At 37.6% G+C, this 13,959-nt stretch overlaps 1 protein-coding gene across 1 annotated transcript in view; it reads right to left on the bottom strand.

Annotated features, from left to right (window-relative positions):
- The window catches only part of SEMA3E (semaphorin 3E), a 158,361-nt gene that overhangs the window by 71,563 nt on the left and 72,839 nt on the right, over positions 1 to 13,959 (bottom strand). The window contains exon 2 of the mRNA XM_009285519.1: positions 6,206 to 6,366. Within this exon, the coding sequence (XP_009283794.1) occupies positions 6,206 to 6,366 (161 nt within the window). The remainder of the gene's footprint in view (positions 1 to 6,205; positions 6,367 to 13,959) is intronic.

Below are 13,959 nucleotides of genomic sequence, written 5' to 3'. Positions count from 1 at the left end.
GGGGGGAGCCGCCGCAGGTGCAGATCTTGGTGGTAGTAGCAACTATTCAAACGAGAGCTTTGATGGGGGTTGCCCCGACCCAGGTGCAGGACCTTGCACTTGGCCTTGTTAAACCTCATGAGGTTCACATGGGCCCACTTCTCCAGCTTGTCCAGGCCCCTCTGGATGGCATCCCTTCCCTCAAGTGTATCAACTTCACCATTCAGCTTGGTGTCATCCACCAAACTTGCTGAGGGTGCACTCAATCCCCAATATCTATGTTGTTGATGAAGATATTAAATAATAGTATTGTTCCCAGTATGGACCCTTGAGGGACACAACTCGTTACTGGTTTCCACTTGGATATTGAGGCATTGACTGTAACTCTTTGGACGTGGCCATCCAGCCAATTCCTCATCCATCTAATAGTCCATCCATCAAATCCATATCTCACCAATTCAGAGGTAGGAATCACAGGCCTTACAGAAGTCTAGGTAGACGACATCTGTAGCTACTCCCTTGTCCACTGATGCAGTCACTCCATTGCAGAAGGCCACTAGGTTAGTCAGGCATGATTTGTCCTTGGTGAAGCCATGTTGGCTGTCTCTAATCACTACCCTGTTTTCCATATGTTTTGATATATCTTCCGGGAGGATCTGTTCCATGATCTAATGAGAAGCAGGGGATGTGTGCACCAACCTCTTGCAGAAGAGATGGAGGGCTTTGCTGCCTGGGCGAGTTGCTCTAATCAAAAGGCTAATGCGTAAGAGGGGCTACCCTCCATCCCTGTATCTACCACTGCTGCTAGGTATCTGCTTTCCAAAGTGACTCCTGCACAAATCCTTTTCCAAACCAAGCCCTGGTTCTGTGTTTGTTCAGCCATATGTGTATTTCCTATTGGGGTACTTGTAATGGCTTATCTTAACAAAAGATGCATAACAGAAGGAGTAAGAAAGGCAGACATCTCTGTACGTTTTCCACAGGTTGTGCAGAGGTGTAGGAATCTATCTTAGATGCTCGTAGCAAATTACTAACCTCTAAGGCAAGCCCATGTTAGTTGCCTGAAGTAGATGGGTCTGAATTATGACTTTCGTAATACATATGAGTCTCCAGAAGAAGCTTTTTTATCCAGAAATTATTTTTAAGGCTCATAACTCTTACGACGCTTATGAGTCTTAACATAAATGAGCATTAAGTTTTTAATCTCTCCAAGATTATTTTAGACTAGACACTAAAATACCTCTGCATGTCAGATTTTGCTGTCATACCAAATTTCAAAATTCAATTTTACACGCATCTTGGGTCTAAGCACAGTATTCAAAAATGTGTATAGTAAAAAAATGTTCTGCAAAACATAAAAAAAAAAATGTTTTTAATCTTGAAATCTTGAAATGAGTATTTCTTAGCTCCATTAAAACAACTGAGAAGAGCTGCTCAGTCTGTTATGATCATTTGCAAAGAAACCTATAGTAAGTGGCTCAAAGTAGTAATACTTTACCAAAGTGTACTTACTGCACTTAATTATATTTGTGTAAATATTGCTGTTTTACTTAACTAGCGTAACATAGGATGTGTTTGCACTGCATGGAAATCCAGATATTAATCAGCCTTTAACCTGCCACATATTATTTTTCCTGATATTTATGCTTTAAAGTTATGACAACTACCAGCTTTAACTTTGAACTGATTCTTTGCCAGGAATACAATCTTTTGGCAAGCCATCAGTAACTATTCTTGGGAAATTTTCCTGTGCATCTAGACTGGAATAACGTCACAGTAACATACATTTCACTGGACTGTGCGCTTGACATAATTATTGGCTTGGACATAATTTTTCAAAACTTTTCACCCCTGCAGATTATTGTGAAGTAAATTTTTAAATTGTTTAGTGATGTTTTCTCATCTTGCACCATAATATTATCATCCTTGAGACCTGGATGATGTAATTTTAGCACTGTATTTAAAAGACAGGAAAATGCTACTTTTAAATACACGCCTCGTGTAAAATGGAATTATAAGGTAGTACAGACAACAGCTACTGAGCATATTCAGATAGGGGGAAAACTTTATTTGGTGTTGGAATGCTAATTAGTGTCTCCAAACAGCTTCCCTATTCAGTCATTAGCCTCAAAAAACATGATGGCATGTCTAATGAAAACTAATTTCAAGAAATTACATGAGCTTTATATTACTTCAGGCCAAAATAGATTACCGAGTGAACTAGTCTGAACTCTAGTATATGACAGAGCAATTAAGCAATGCAACTATCCCATCCCTAGTTTAAGTCAATAAATAGTACATAATTATCACATAACTTATGTTTGGCTTAAGCACAAATTTTGCAAAAATATCTGGTTATGACTGGATATTATATATGTGTATCAATGAATATGTAGCCACCTTGCCTCTTGGGAGGTAATTCCAATGGATATTCAAACTCACTGCTAAATTGTGTGCTTCTTATTTCAGTTTGAATATATGTACATTCCTACATGGTTTTCAAAGGAGATACAAGCAAGCCCTGCTCTTTCAGACTTGTGTTCAGCCAGCTCTGGAGTAGAAATATAGCTGGCTTCACTAAAGGCAGGATATATTATGAGGTCTCTATATCTTATTACAACAGAGACATAAATCCTAATCTGGAGCTATCTCATACTAGATCAGAAACAGTGCATTGAAATCTGCTTGCACAAGCATATTTAGAAAAGTAGGAAGGCTTCTCTTCAGAGCAAGGCCTTCATGAGCCCTTTGAAGCAGAAGGTAGGAAGAAAGAGTATCTGTAAGGAGTTTGTGGACAAATAGGAAGTGCAGTTTATTTTCATTCCAACAGTAGACAAAAAGTAGAATCAAACATCATCTATCTCTATGAGCTGTTAGATCAGTGGTGGTGAACTACTGGCATTGGTTCAAGTTTGCTGTCAACAAAGATCTGCTCTGGCACCAATTACAATGAACTGAAATACTTTTAAAAAAAAATTTGGCACCAGATATCAAAGAAAGTTCTCTATCAGTGCGTTAGATCATTACAAGCCTTAAAGACTTTGGATCCAATCCCAAATATGCATAAAGTTTGATTCCAAAGGTGGTGTCAAAGGGAATGAGATCTTAGGGAAAGCAAAGGTCACATGGAGGGTACCTCCAAAGCTTTGGCTTTACACAAGGTTTCAAGTACTTGTATGGCTTGAATTCTCTGTAAATATTGATATCCACATTTCATAATCTTCCTCATTCTTGCTACTGTTAGTGTTACGGCATTCTTCATACAGAAACCAAAGTGCATGAGTAACTTTGTTTCAAAAACTTATGGTAAGATATGTTAAATACTCTAAGCAAGAAAATTTCTGTGTGTATTATATGAAAGGAGAGATACAAAGAGTACAAACAAATGCAAAGAAGGCAAAGAAAATGTAATTTGACCAATGGAGAAGTGAGACTCTGTCTTTGTCCAAGATGACATGGAAAGTCTATGCCACAGTTGAGAGCTCAACCGAATCTCTAGATTCCCCAACCAATGCAAGAATGACAGTAGCAGTTTTCTTTCCTGAAAGATTTTACCTATTTTATATGTCTTTTTTCTTTACTGGATATGATTTTCAGGAAAATATATGCTTAACATAATGTTGGTAGATATATACACAAACAGCTAATAACTTATGTGAAAAAGCTATAATCTACCCTTCAGAGTGCCGCTTTGTATTTGAAAGCTGAAAAGAATTGAACCTTAAGAAAAAATGTAGTCTATTAAATGCAGATTTATAGGATGCATACCTCATATGCATCATAAGTTGAGCTTTTTGGAAATGCTGGATTACTTTGGCAGTCAATAGGTCTCAATGCAAAAGCATTTTATGTCCACTAAGCATTTGTTTTTTTTCTTTGGGGGTCTTCTAACATGCTTGCTAGAACTGAATTACTGGATCATCCCCTACAGCAGAAGGGATACATCTCTGATTGGGAATGGGTTTTACTTTGGTTTTTAGAGAGCATTGTGGAAAAAGGAACGGCAATGAATTAAAACACAAACTGTTTTCTAGAACACAGAGGATGAAAAAGATCTATGCGAATCTGCCCCAAAACTACCAACTTTATGAAACACCTCTTTTGCAGCTAGTGACTCATCCTGGTTACCAGAGAGAGAATAAAATCCAGGAACTTGCCTCCACTCTTATACTTCTACTAGGTTATAACTGGTGTTTTAGATTAATTAAGCTAAAGTCTTCAGTCTGAAAGAAAAGGTCAAAGGCTAACCAACACACAGTTAAAAGCAGATTAATGAAGAACTTTGGTAGTAATGAATCAACCAGTCTCTCAATTCTGAGAACTTCCCCCAGTGTATCTCAGTAATTAAGCTCTCGCATAACAGAAATGTCTCATTCCACACTTTTGCTGATAGTGCTGTGGGACAATCAAGTTTTCCCTAGCTATCACTGAATGAGATCTGCACTGAGTGAACACTGGGAAAAGAGAAAAGGATCATGACATTTGTATTCAAGGGAGCTAAGTTCCAGTGAGGTCATGTTTCTAAACATGCTAGGTCAAGCTCAATTTATTCCAGTTTCTCATCTTTGGCACATCATAAAAGCAGGCAAGCAGGCAAGAAGAGCTTCCGTTAGTTTGTCATACTCTGCACACAGGTCTCAAGACAGAGAGTGTGGTTTCGGAGTAAATGGCTGATCTTCCATCTAAAAACAACAAGAAGGAGAGCAACGAACTTCAAGAGTGTGCCCAGATGGTACAATGGTGTGTGGACAGAAGCATAAAGTGCTCTATCCTGTCACCTTTCCTCATACAGATTTACTGCCAAAGGGGGAAGAATAGAGGAGGAAAAAAACTTATTTTATAGAAACAACTGCTTCCTAAATGTTTTCATATCCCTAAGCTCTAATATCTTCTCACAGGATATTAATAACTTTTGTCAAATGGAAAAGGAGTTAACTCATATCTCGCTGTGGAGGAGCAAAGCTCAGTATGTAACATTGCTCTCTGAGAAGTTAAAAAAAAAAATATTTTTTTTTAATGTAGATAAATTCTCAAATGGCCTCCCTGAGTATATCCATTTCCCCATATCTAGAATCGGCTTTCCCAAACAGTTTATAAAAAGGATAAAGCATATTATATCTGTTCACAGCAGAGGAACATGATAATTACACTTGGAGATAAGCAAGGTTGCTTATGGTAAAGTTGATCAGAGTGTTGGCATGAGAATAGTGATATTCACTTATAACAAGGGGGCAGAAAGAAAAGAATTTGAAACATCAGTGGTCAGTGCAGTATGGAAATCAACAAAATCATATTTCTCCAGAGGGGCTTTATTTACTCACTTTTTCATTCATTTACTAATTTGAGAATGAATGAAAATGTATCAAAATACCTTGGGGAAATTTCAAAAAGTAGATAAGGAAAACACTGAAATATTTCAAGACATCGTTTATTCACGGTCAAGATGGTTGAAGCAGGAGCAATGCTCCTCCAGCTTCCATTGCCACCGCATGCTTCCAATCCTAGATGCTAAGGGCAGAAGTGAGTAAGGAAGCCAAGAGTCATATCAGCTCAAACACCAGCCTTTCCACTTCAATTACCAGTTTGCCAGTCAGCTGTGGTTTCTATGATGTACCAGTCTCTCTGGTAGGATTATGACTTAAACCACCTTTCTCCCACAGACCACTGAGTAGACTTCAAATGCCACTTTCAGAAACTACTTAATAGCACCTCTGGCTCAAAGCCAATGCAAAATCCAGTTTCTAAAGAAGGCTAAAAATTAGCTGCATGGTTTATGTTGCTATTGAATACATCTTATAGTTTATGTGCTAATTTTTTTTTTGGGGGGTGGGGTTTTTTTGTTTGGTTGGTTGGGTTTTTTTACATTTTCTCTTTTGCTGTGGAAAAGTCCCCCACAAACACCAGGGAGAAATTTTACCTTGATAATATAGCGGAGATACAGAAGTCAGGTGTGAGATGCTCTAAACATCTGTAAACATGCTGAAAAACAGTGAGAAATAGCCATATGAGCCCCAGTTTTCTTCACCTAGAGTGACCCTTATGGGTTATTACTGGGGAAAAAATGGTAATCAGTGTATTTTTCTTAAATATAAACATGACTTTAAAGTTTGTGCACAAAACTTCTGCAAAAACTCCATTATCTCATTTCCATTCATGCAGACTCTGATATTCTGTGCTAAACATTGTGACACAAAGTGACTAATATATATATAGCTTTTTACTCCACCTCTCGGTAGTTGTCGCTGACTCGATCCAAACTGAGGGAATACAAGAGGTCTCTTCCTCCCACGAACAGTCGCTCTTGATACTCATCCAGCAGCATTATATGAAGACCAAGATATCCAAATGGACTATGAAAGACTGACGTCCTGTTTAAGTCCCAGAGCTCTGAAATACAATCAGAGTGTGTGTGATAAATACCAAACAGCTTAGCTTTCATGGCTTCATTTTCATATCCTCCTAGGGAACTAGACAAGAAGTTGCGGGACATTAAAATGCTAATCGTATAATCTTTGAGTAAGAAAGAGACACAAAACACCTGGGAACAATTTTCAAAATGAGCCAGCTCTCCAGGAGGTTTGTGTATGAAACTTTACATCATAATCTTTGTGATCAATATATCATGAGATGGGGAAGGGGGAAAACAAGTTTTCTCCTTAACATTTTCTGAAAAAGAAAAAACACTGCTTAGGACATGAACTGCAAACGGGAAAAAAATAACGAACTGATGGAAACGGAAAAAAAATACTGGAAATTGTCTCCTTGTCTTTCCCTCAGGCATGTCAAACTGCACGTTTTTACTGTACACACAATGTTGTTCTGGTTTTGTTTTTTTGAGGGATGGGGTTGCTTGTTTTAAGCCCAGCACTGTCTCCACTCAGTTCACTGAAAGTATTGACACTAAATTCAGTGAGAAACAGTATGAAATCTGTAAAATGCATATTCATAATTTTCCAAGTGATTACTGATTTTGTCAAGAAATGCACTGGTCAGTTAAGGGGAGCTGGGGCTTAGCTTCACGTGATCCAGGCTAAAGTCACTACTGCAGAGAAAGGGAAATTTCTGCAGCAGGTAATGCTGCAGAAACTTGGAATCGGGCCTCAGGAAGGAAGAAAGGCAAGCACAGGGGTCTCTCTGTACTCTTGAGCAGATGGTGCAGAGCACAGCCCGGCTCGCAGCAGGTCAGAGGGACTGAAAACCATTTTGCTGCAGGAAGCCTCAAAAAAACCCATTACAAAGAGTACCTTAGGACTGCCTCTGAAACAGCCGAGCTGGGACTGGGGGAAAGGAACTATGTTCTTATGTCCATATTTTGGCGAATTGTTTTATTTTGAAGAAACAAAAATCACTTTTGGTAAAAGCAACTAAATTCCTTTTAGCTTATCCTCACAGCTATCCCTAAGCATAACTTTTCAAATTGTTTGGATGAGGCCCAGCAGCTGATGTTGGAAAAAGTGGGATTGTCCCAGAGCTAGTGAAAACAACGAATGGGCCCTCATCCAGCTTGGGGTGGAGGCTCCAGCTCGTGTGCCACACCAGCAGTTATGTTCATTTGTCCATGTCAACCACATAGAGGCCACAGTTGGTCTTCTGCAAGAGAACTGGTCCTACATGTCAGAGAAAGTCCTCGCACAGGTCTATCACTATAGCATCCTCTTGGGATGCCATATATACCATCCACGTATGCTGTGATTTTCAGAAATTTATGTATATCTTTAACCTGAGAATGCAGCCTCATAAGGTACACAAATATTAAATCACCAAAATTCATAATCATTATTAAAAATTTATCTTGTGTTCCCTGAGAAAAGGGCGTTCCATACCAATAAGATTTGAATGTTATATTTGAATTCGAATTTACCTTACCCCGTAAAAGATCTGACACGACCAATTTTCTTCATGAGATACCTTACTTATATCCCAAAGCATAGAAAAGAGAACAAATATTTTGAGCCAAGGCAAAAAAATTAGTATTCAATGAGGATATTAATTTTATCCAACATTGCCACAAATTCTTTTTCTTTTAAATTATTATTTATATTGTGTGTGTGATGATAAGGGAATTTAATAATAAGATAAATATATTTTGTTCCATTTGTTGACTAGGTTTGATTCGGGACAACAGAAGCTGAAAGCAACTGGTTTCTGAAAGCTGTTTCTCTAGATGATAAATTTTCTATCAAAGGAGTTGTACTAGAAATTCAGCCTCACAACTGATTTATTTCCTGAGCTATCTTCAAAAAGAATCTATTGATTAAATAGCTGTGGAGAATAATGTTAATACCTAGGCTTTCCATAATATTTTTTAACAGTAGAGGTCAACACACCTTGTACCTGGGTGTGACTGGCCTCATTTAACAAATAGAAAAGCTAAGTCATGGAGAGGAGCACCATGATGAGCAGAGCTTTTTGTCTAAGCTTTGCGTACTGACCAGTGGGCATACATACATTTTTTGACAGTGATACACTCAGCACAAAACTGCATAGCAGTGTGGAAATGATGCTTTAAAAGCAAGGTTCTCCCACCAAGCAAATCCAGCAGAGTGCTGTTTCAGAAGAACATTGCTTGTTTGTGATCAGATTAGAAACAGAATGAAAGCAGAACTAGAAATATTCTTTTGGTCCTAAATAAAGCCACTTTTTATTTGCAAGAATATAAAACATCCAACATATTTTATTTTTGAATCAGTCTTGGAGTTAAAAGAATTGCATTTTAAATTCTAGTTACATACAAGCCACAAAAGGATACTGTGGTAGCTTCCCCTGATTTACTTCCATGCTGCCTTGAAGGCAAATTTTTCATAAATGAGACAATATTTCTTTACATAGATCAGAGATATCACTCATATGTTCTCAATGAGAACACAAGGCACAATGAACAGCCCGCTCTACCTGATCACATAAACTGATAACTACTCATGTAAGACTTGGTCCTGCCAAGTACACCTGCAACTCTCATTGTCTTAAATGAAAGTTGAGAATATTAAACAGCTTTCAAGATCAAACCTGTAAAAAGACATATTTCTAGGACTACCTCCAGCAAAGCTATACAGGCATGTTTTTGCCGTGGGTGTAGAGACAAGCACAGAAGTGAACCTGACATCTGGAAGGGCTGGAAAACACCAAGGAGTGGGACCTGGGGAATGATTTTGTTACTGAACCACAAATGTACTAGTATTATGTAGTTCCTTTGAAAGGTACTAGGATTTCTGGACATTGTAGGATATCTGAGATTTTAGGATAGTGTAGGCAATTAGGATACAGCACCTTCTGAATGCCAGGAGAATGGGTCGGATATCAGGAAGTCTAAAATGGCACTAGATGCCTATCATTTCTAGGCAACTGAATCTCACCGTGATCTGGCTTGTAAATGACCCAGGTTTTGAAGCAGTAGAACGCCACTCATGTAAAGCTATGCCCCTTCAGCAAAGCTGGTTGGCTTCGATGTAGCACTCCAGGGATGCAGCTGTACTGCTTCCAGACTTGAGCTGCTGCAGCCACAGGTTGCACAGCCTCCACACTCATTTAGTGAATTGTTAGTTCATGGATTGTTGTACTTTGCAGCGTTGAGATACCCTGAGTCATTTAAATCAGGGCACAATTGGGAGGGAAACACTTCAACTCAAAGCTCAAAGCAACTTTCCCCAAAATCTACCCTCAGTTACCCTGAAGAAGCTTATGCTTGCAAGGGTCACCTTGTGACTACAGACTCCTCAAGGTGTCAAGAGTTGTGCTCCTGGTCATGCCCACACCCTTAATTTGAAAAATTCAGTTTCTAGATCATGCCTAAACTTGAGCATAACCCAAAAAAGAAGTCGTTCTTCTACCTAATAGTAGGATTTAATAGCTACATTTATGCTGAGCACATCTAGCATACTTACAAGATCAGGTGCAACTGCAATTTTCTTCAAGAACCTGGCCAGAGAAAATATAGTGCTGCCTAATGTTTTAAAAATATTCTAGTGGCTAAATCGGTCACCTGAGAAATCGCAGACGTGAGTTCAATTTCCTTTTCTAAATTGATTGAAACCTAGATCTTTCTCTTTCCATAAAGAGGTCTAATCGCAAACTATTAACTACTAGATTGGTAGGGAAGGTTGGATGCTTTCTCCATTTCCTATTGAAGCAGTGCAACAAAATATTCAAGCTTCAGGAAGACTGAACAAGCAGTAGCATGACTCTAATTTAGGAGTTAAATTGCTTTTCTGGGAAAGAAGTTCTGGTTCTAGTGCTCAAAATAGTCTATGCATTTTATATTAAACAGCTAGTGGATAAAGTATATAAACTGTTCATGGACTAGAAACCCTCGGCTCCTTTCTCACATGGGAATGGCTGAAGATTTCAGCTGAGTAAAACCCTTTCTTTTATGGAGTTTCTATAGATTTTTGTGACAAAAAGCCGTTCCTCTATAAAGATCTTGTGTAAAGAAATAAAAAGCAAGAGAAAAACAGGATAAATTGCTCAGGGAGAATATATTGTTAGTGCTCAACACACAGGACAAAAGAGAAAAGACCATTACTACTCTTTTCTTTTGGTAAAAACAGAGCTTCAAGTTGCCTCGGTGTACTGATCCCCAAATTTGAGAAAATGTTATTCAGCTTTTGTACTATAGCATTTTGCCATTTTAATCTAAAAGCTCAACACCAAAACTAAAACTACACTATTACAGTACAAACAATATTTTACTCAGCTAAGGAAGGATTGCTTCAATATTTACATATTCCTATATGGCAATTCACTTACCTGTGAAAGCCTTAAAGCAAGTCTGGACATATAGATTACATTTCCTAAGAGAACAAATCTTATTTCTTTCTGTTTTAAATGCTGAGAACAAGCCTGAAGTTTTGTTATCTGTCTGCCAGAGCTTGCTGGCAAATATTCAGACTGATCTTGCTTACCACACTTTCTCTTATAGCAAATCTACTTTGGTGAATATATTCATATTATATCCTCTTCAACAAGATGGATTCTGTTAGGCATTTGTCAAGCAACGTTAATTATATTCATAATAGCTGATTTCTTGAATGTTTTAATGATCAGTATGTAATTCTTTCTAACTTCTAAGATTGTGTTAAAACAGCCATTTGTTATATTACAAAAAAAAATGAAGTCACCCTTTTATTTTGTTATTTCAATATTTTTAAATATAAATGCTTGATAACTAAAATATGCTTAGGACATTAAATGCAAAAACCTCGTTGCTGCTCCACAGCAGCCAGAGTATAGTGAGTTCTCCTGTATAGCGTGGTCTCAGAAATTAAGCATGTAGTGAGTAAGATATAACTTTGAACCTTGAATATAGACAAATATCACTGTAGTTTTTTTTTTTTTCTCAGGGAGTGAAAAAGCTGCTGTTGCTCTGCTGTTTTTCATAGCATTACATCATCACAACTGCACAAGTCTATTGCTTTTGCCCTTTTTTGCCCTCATAAAAATCTTTGGTTCCCCTTTTAAATTCTACAGAAATATAGTCTCACCTCCCACACTACTTCATTCTGCAGAACATTCTTCCGGGAAAGATGTTTTCCAGATGCAGGGCACTGACAAATGAGTCTGGCACTTTGAACATGTTGAGTACGTAAGGTGGACGTCTCAGTGCTTCTTTACAGGCAGAGGTAACGACTGGGGTTGCCTTCAGTCCCCATCAATAATGTAAAAGGCCACAGATATAAAGTCTAGGTAATGTGAACACCTGAATGACATTTTGTGTTTCCAATTATCAGCATAGTCCTGGAATATAAATATTACAGTGGAACAAGTTTTATAAGAATTTAGTGAGCCTTATGTAATTTTAGTTAATTCAGCTTTTTGTTATATAGCTGACAAGTGATAACCAAAATCTGCTTACATGTGACAAGAAAGGGACAGAAACAAAAAGAGGAAAATCAAAAAGGAGACATAGGGAAGAGCCTGAAATATTTGTGACACCGTTTATGAACTACAGGTTAATAGTAAGATCAGGCAAGGCAAGTATCCTTCAGTTTTAAACCACCAGTACTTTAAGGCAGATTACTATTCAAGGGTGCTCTAAAGAGTCATCCATCACAAGGACAAAAATACAATCTTACAAGTGGTTAGATCTTTCTGACAAGGTTAAGACCTCTAACTGGCAATATTCCATATAAAATTGGTAACAGGAGGCAGAAGTTTTCTCCCCTGGGAAAAAAAAAGAGACGAAAACTCATCCAAAAAACCTATGCTGCTGAATATGAGATAATGCATTAGCAATTTTTACTTTCCTAGGCTCACAGTCATCAGTCATCTATATTGCTGCAAAAATAATTATAGAGTCGTGATAGTGATTGCCAGGTAGTGGAAGGATACACTAACTCAGGTGAACCAGCAAGCAACTAAACCAGCTGAGCAATAGAAAAGGGGACAGTGTAAGTTGGCCAGAGGTGGCTGAAGTCAATGCTGCCGCATGAGGTTTGCTAGCAAAACCTGAGCCAAGAACTTTAAAGGCAGAATTAATTGCAAATCACAAACTAACTAAAAAATCTTGGTAGTAGTAATGCTGAAAGTTGCCACTATACTTTTGAAACACAATTCTTAAGATATTTTAGTATCTTATTTGGGGAACGTGAATCAGTAGGAGATAAACTTAAAAGGCTGTGAGGGAGACTGAAGTATGAACTTTTACTGCTTGAGGTTTTATCTGTGTGGCTGCCAGGCAGATGCCTCAGAAACTTGGCAGGGTAGGACACAGAAGGCAAAGTCCAGTAACGACAAAAAAAACCCCATTAGTCCATAACTACTCTCACATGATTCAACCTCTGCTCTTAACAGCAGGTGAGTTTGGCTATCTAGCTGTATTTGGAGAATGTAATTGGCTTCATGAAGCAAGCTGGTGCAGAAAAATCCATGAATAATTTTGTTTGTTTGGTTCTCTTCCTCTGAATGTGTGGATCTAGTGATGACGTTTAAATTATAGTAAAAACTTAAAACAAAGAACTTTCCCTGTGAGTTTGTTTAAATTACAGAGGCAAAAGTTTCTGAAATTAAAAGGTATCATTTGGGGAGACAAGAATATTTTCAATCTGTATGCAATACAAATCTCTCTTCTCTCTTTTTTCTAAGAATATTGGAAAAACCTATAACTGGAACATGTAATAAATCATAGCGGGTTTTTTTTTCTTTTCTTCTAATTCTCCTCAGCGTATGGCAGAAAAATTTCAGTGGAACTTGAAAGTCTTTAACACAGCTAATCATGTTAGGTCATGTCCTAATCCTTGATATTTCCATTTCAAATTATTACATGTCACATATATACTGTGACATACATACACTCTGTCACATCTAGCAGATATTTAGTTTTTCTTCCCTGCTGGCAGAAAACCATACTTGGTTAGTCCCACTATAATTGATCTGGTTTTAGTTACTAAACAACAGAAATATAACCATTACAAATCTACCAGGGCTTATAGTATTGATATGCTACATACTACTAAAAAACCAAAGTGTATGCTTACACAGTATTTCATAATGTTTCTAGTTCTTGCTGGAAACTTCTACAGTGTACACTAAATTAAAAATCATCACACACAATCTTCATACAGGCTGGGTTTACTGCAATTTTAACATGCATTTCTAGAAGCACATGCCAGTCTAATAAAAATTATCTGATATTCAATTTAATGTTACTAATTCTTAAAAAGAAATTCAATGCAGTGTAATAAAATCTTGGTATTTTTCATATTTAATCAAACCTACCTAGTAATGATGGCCAATTTACAGACTGTGTTAGAAGAAAACTTCTTTGTAAATCAGCTGAAAACTTTTACAGTACCTGCTTAACAGTAGTATATGCTGAAGTGTTATTTGTTTTCTAACAGTAATATATGTGACCCTACCAATTTCTGGATCTTATTGTTGATTTTCATTACAGCAGTAGTAAGCTACTATGGCTTCTGATATAAGGACTAATCCAGAGCTTGTCTGCCATTTTTCCCAGTTAAGTTCATTAACTTTGAGCTAGGTAAT

The sequence above is a fragment of the Aptenodytes forsteri genome, unplaced genomic scaffold, assembly GCF_000699145.1.
Source record: "Aptenodytes forsteri isolate BGI_AS27 unplaced genomic scaffold, ASM69914v1 Scaffold87, whole genome shotgun sequence".
NCBI lineage: Eukaryota > Metazoa > Chordata > Aves > Sphenisciformes > Spheniscidae > Aptenodytes > Aptenodytes forsteri.
The sequence above is the reverse complement of the archived record's forward strand: the minus strand, read 5'-3'. Positions and strand labels throughout refer to the sequence as shown.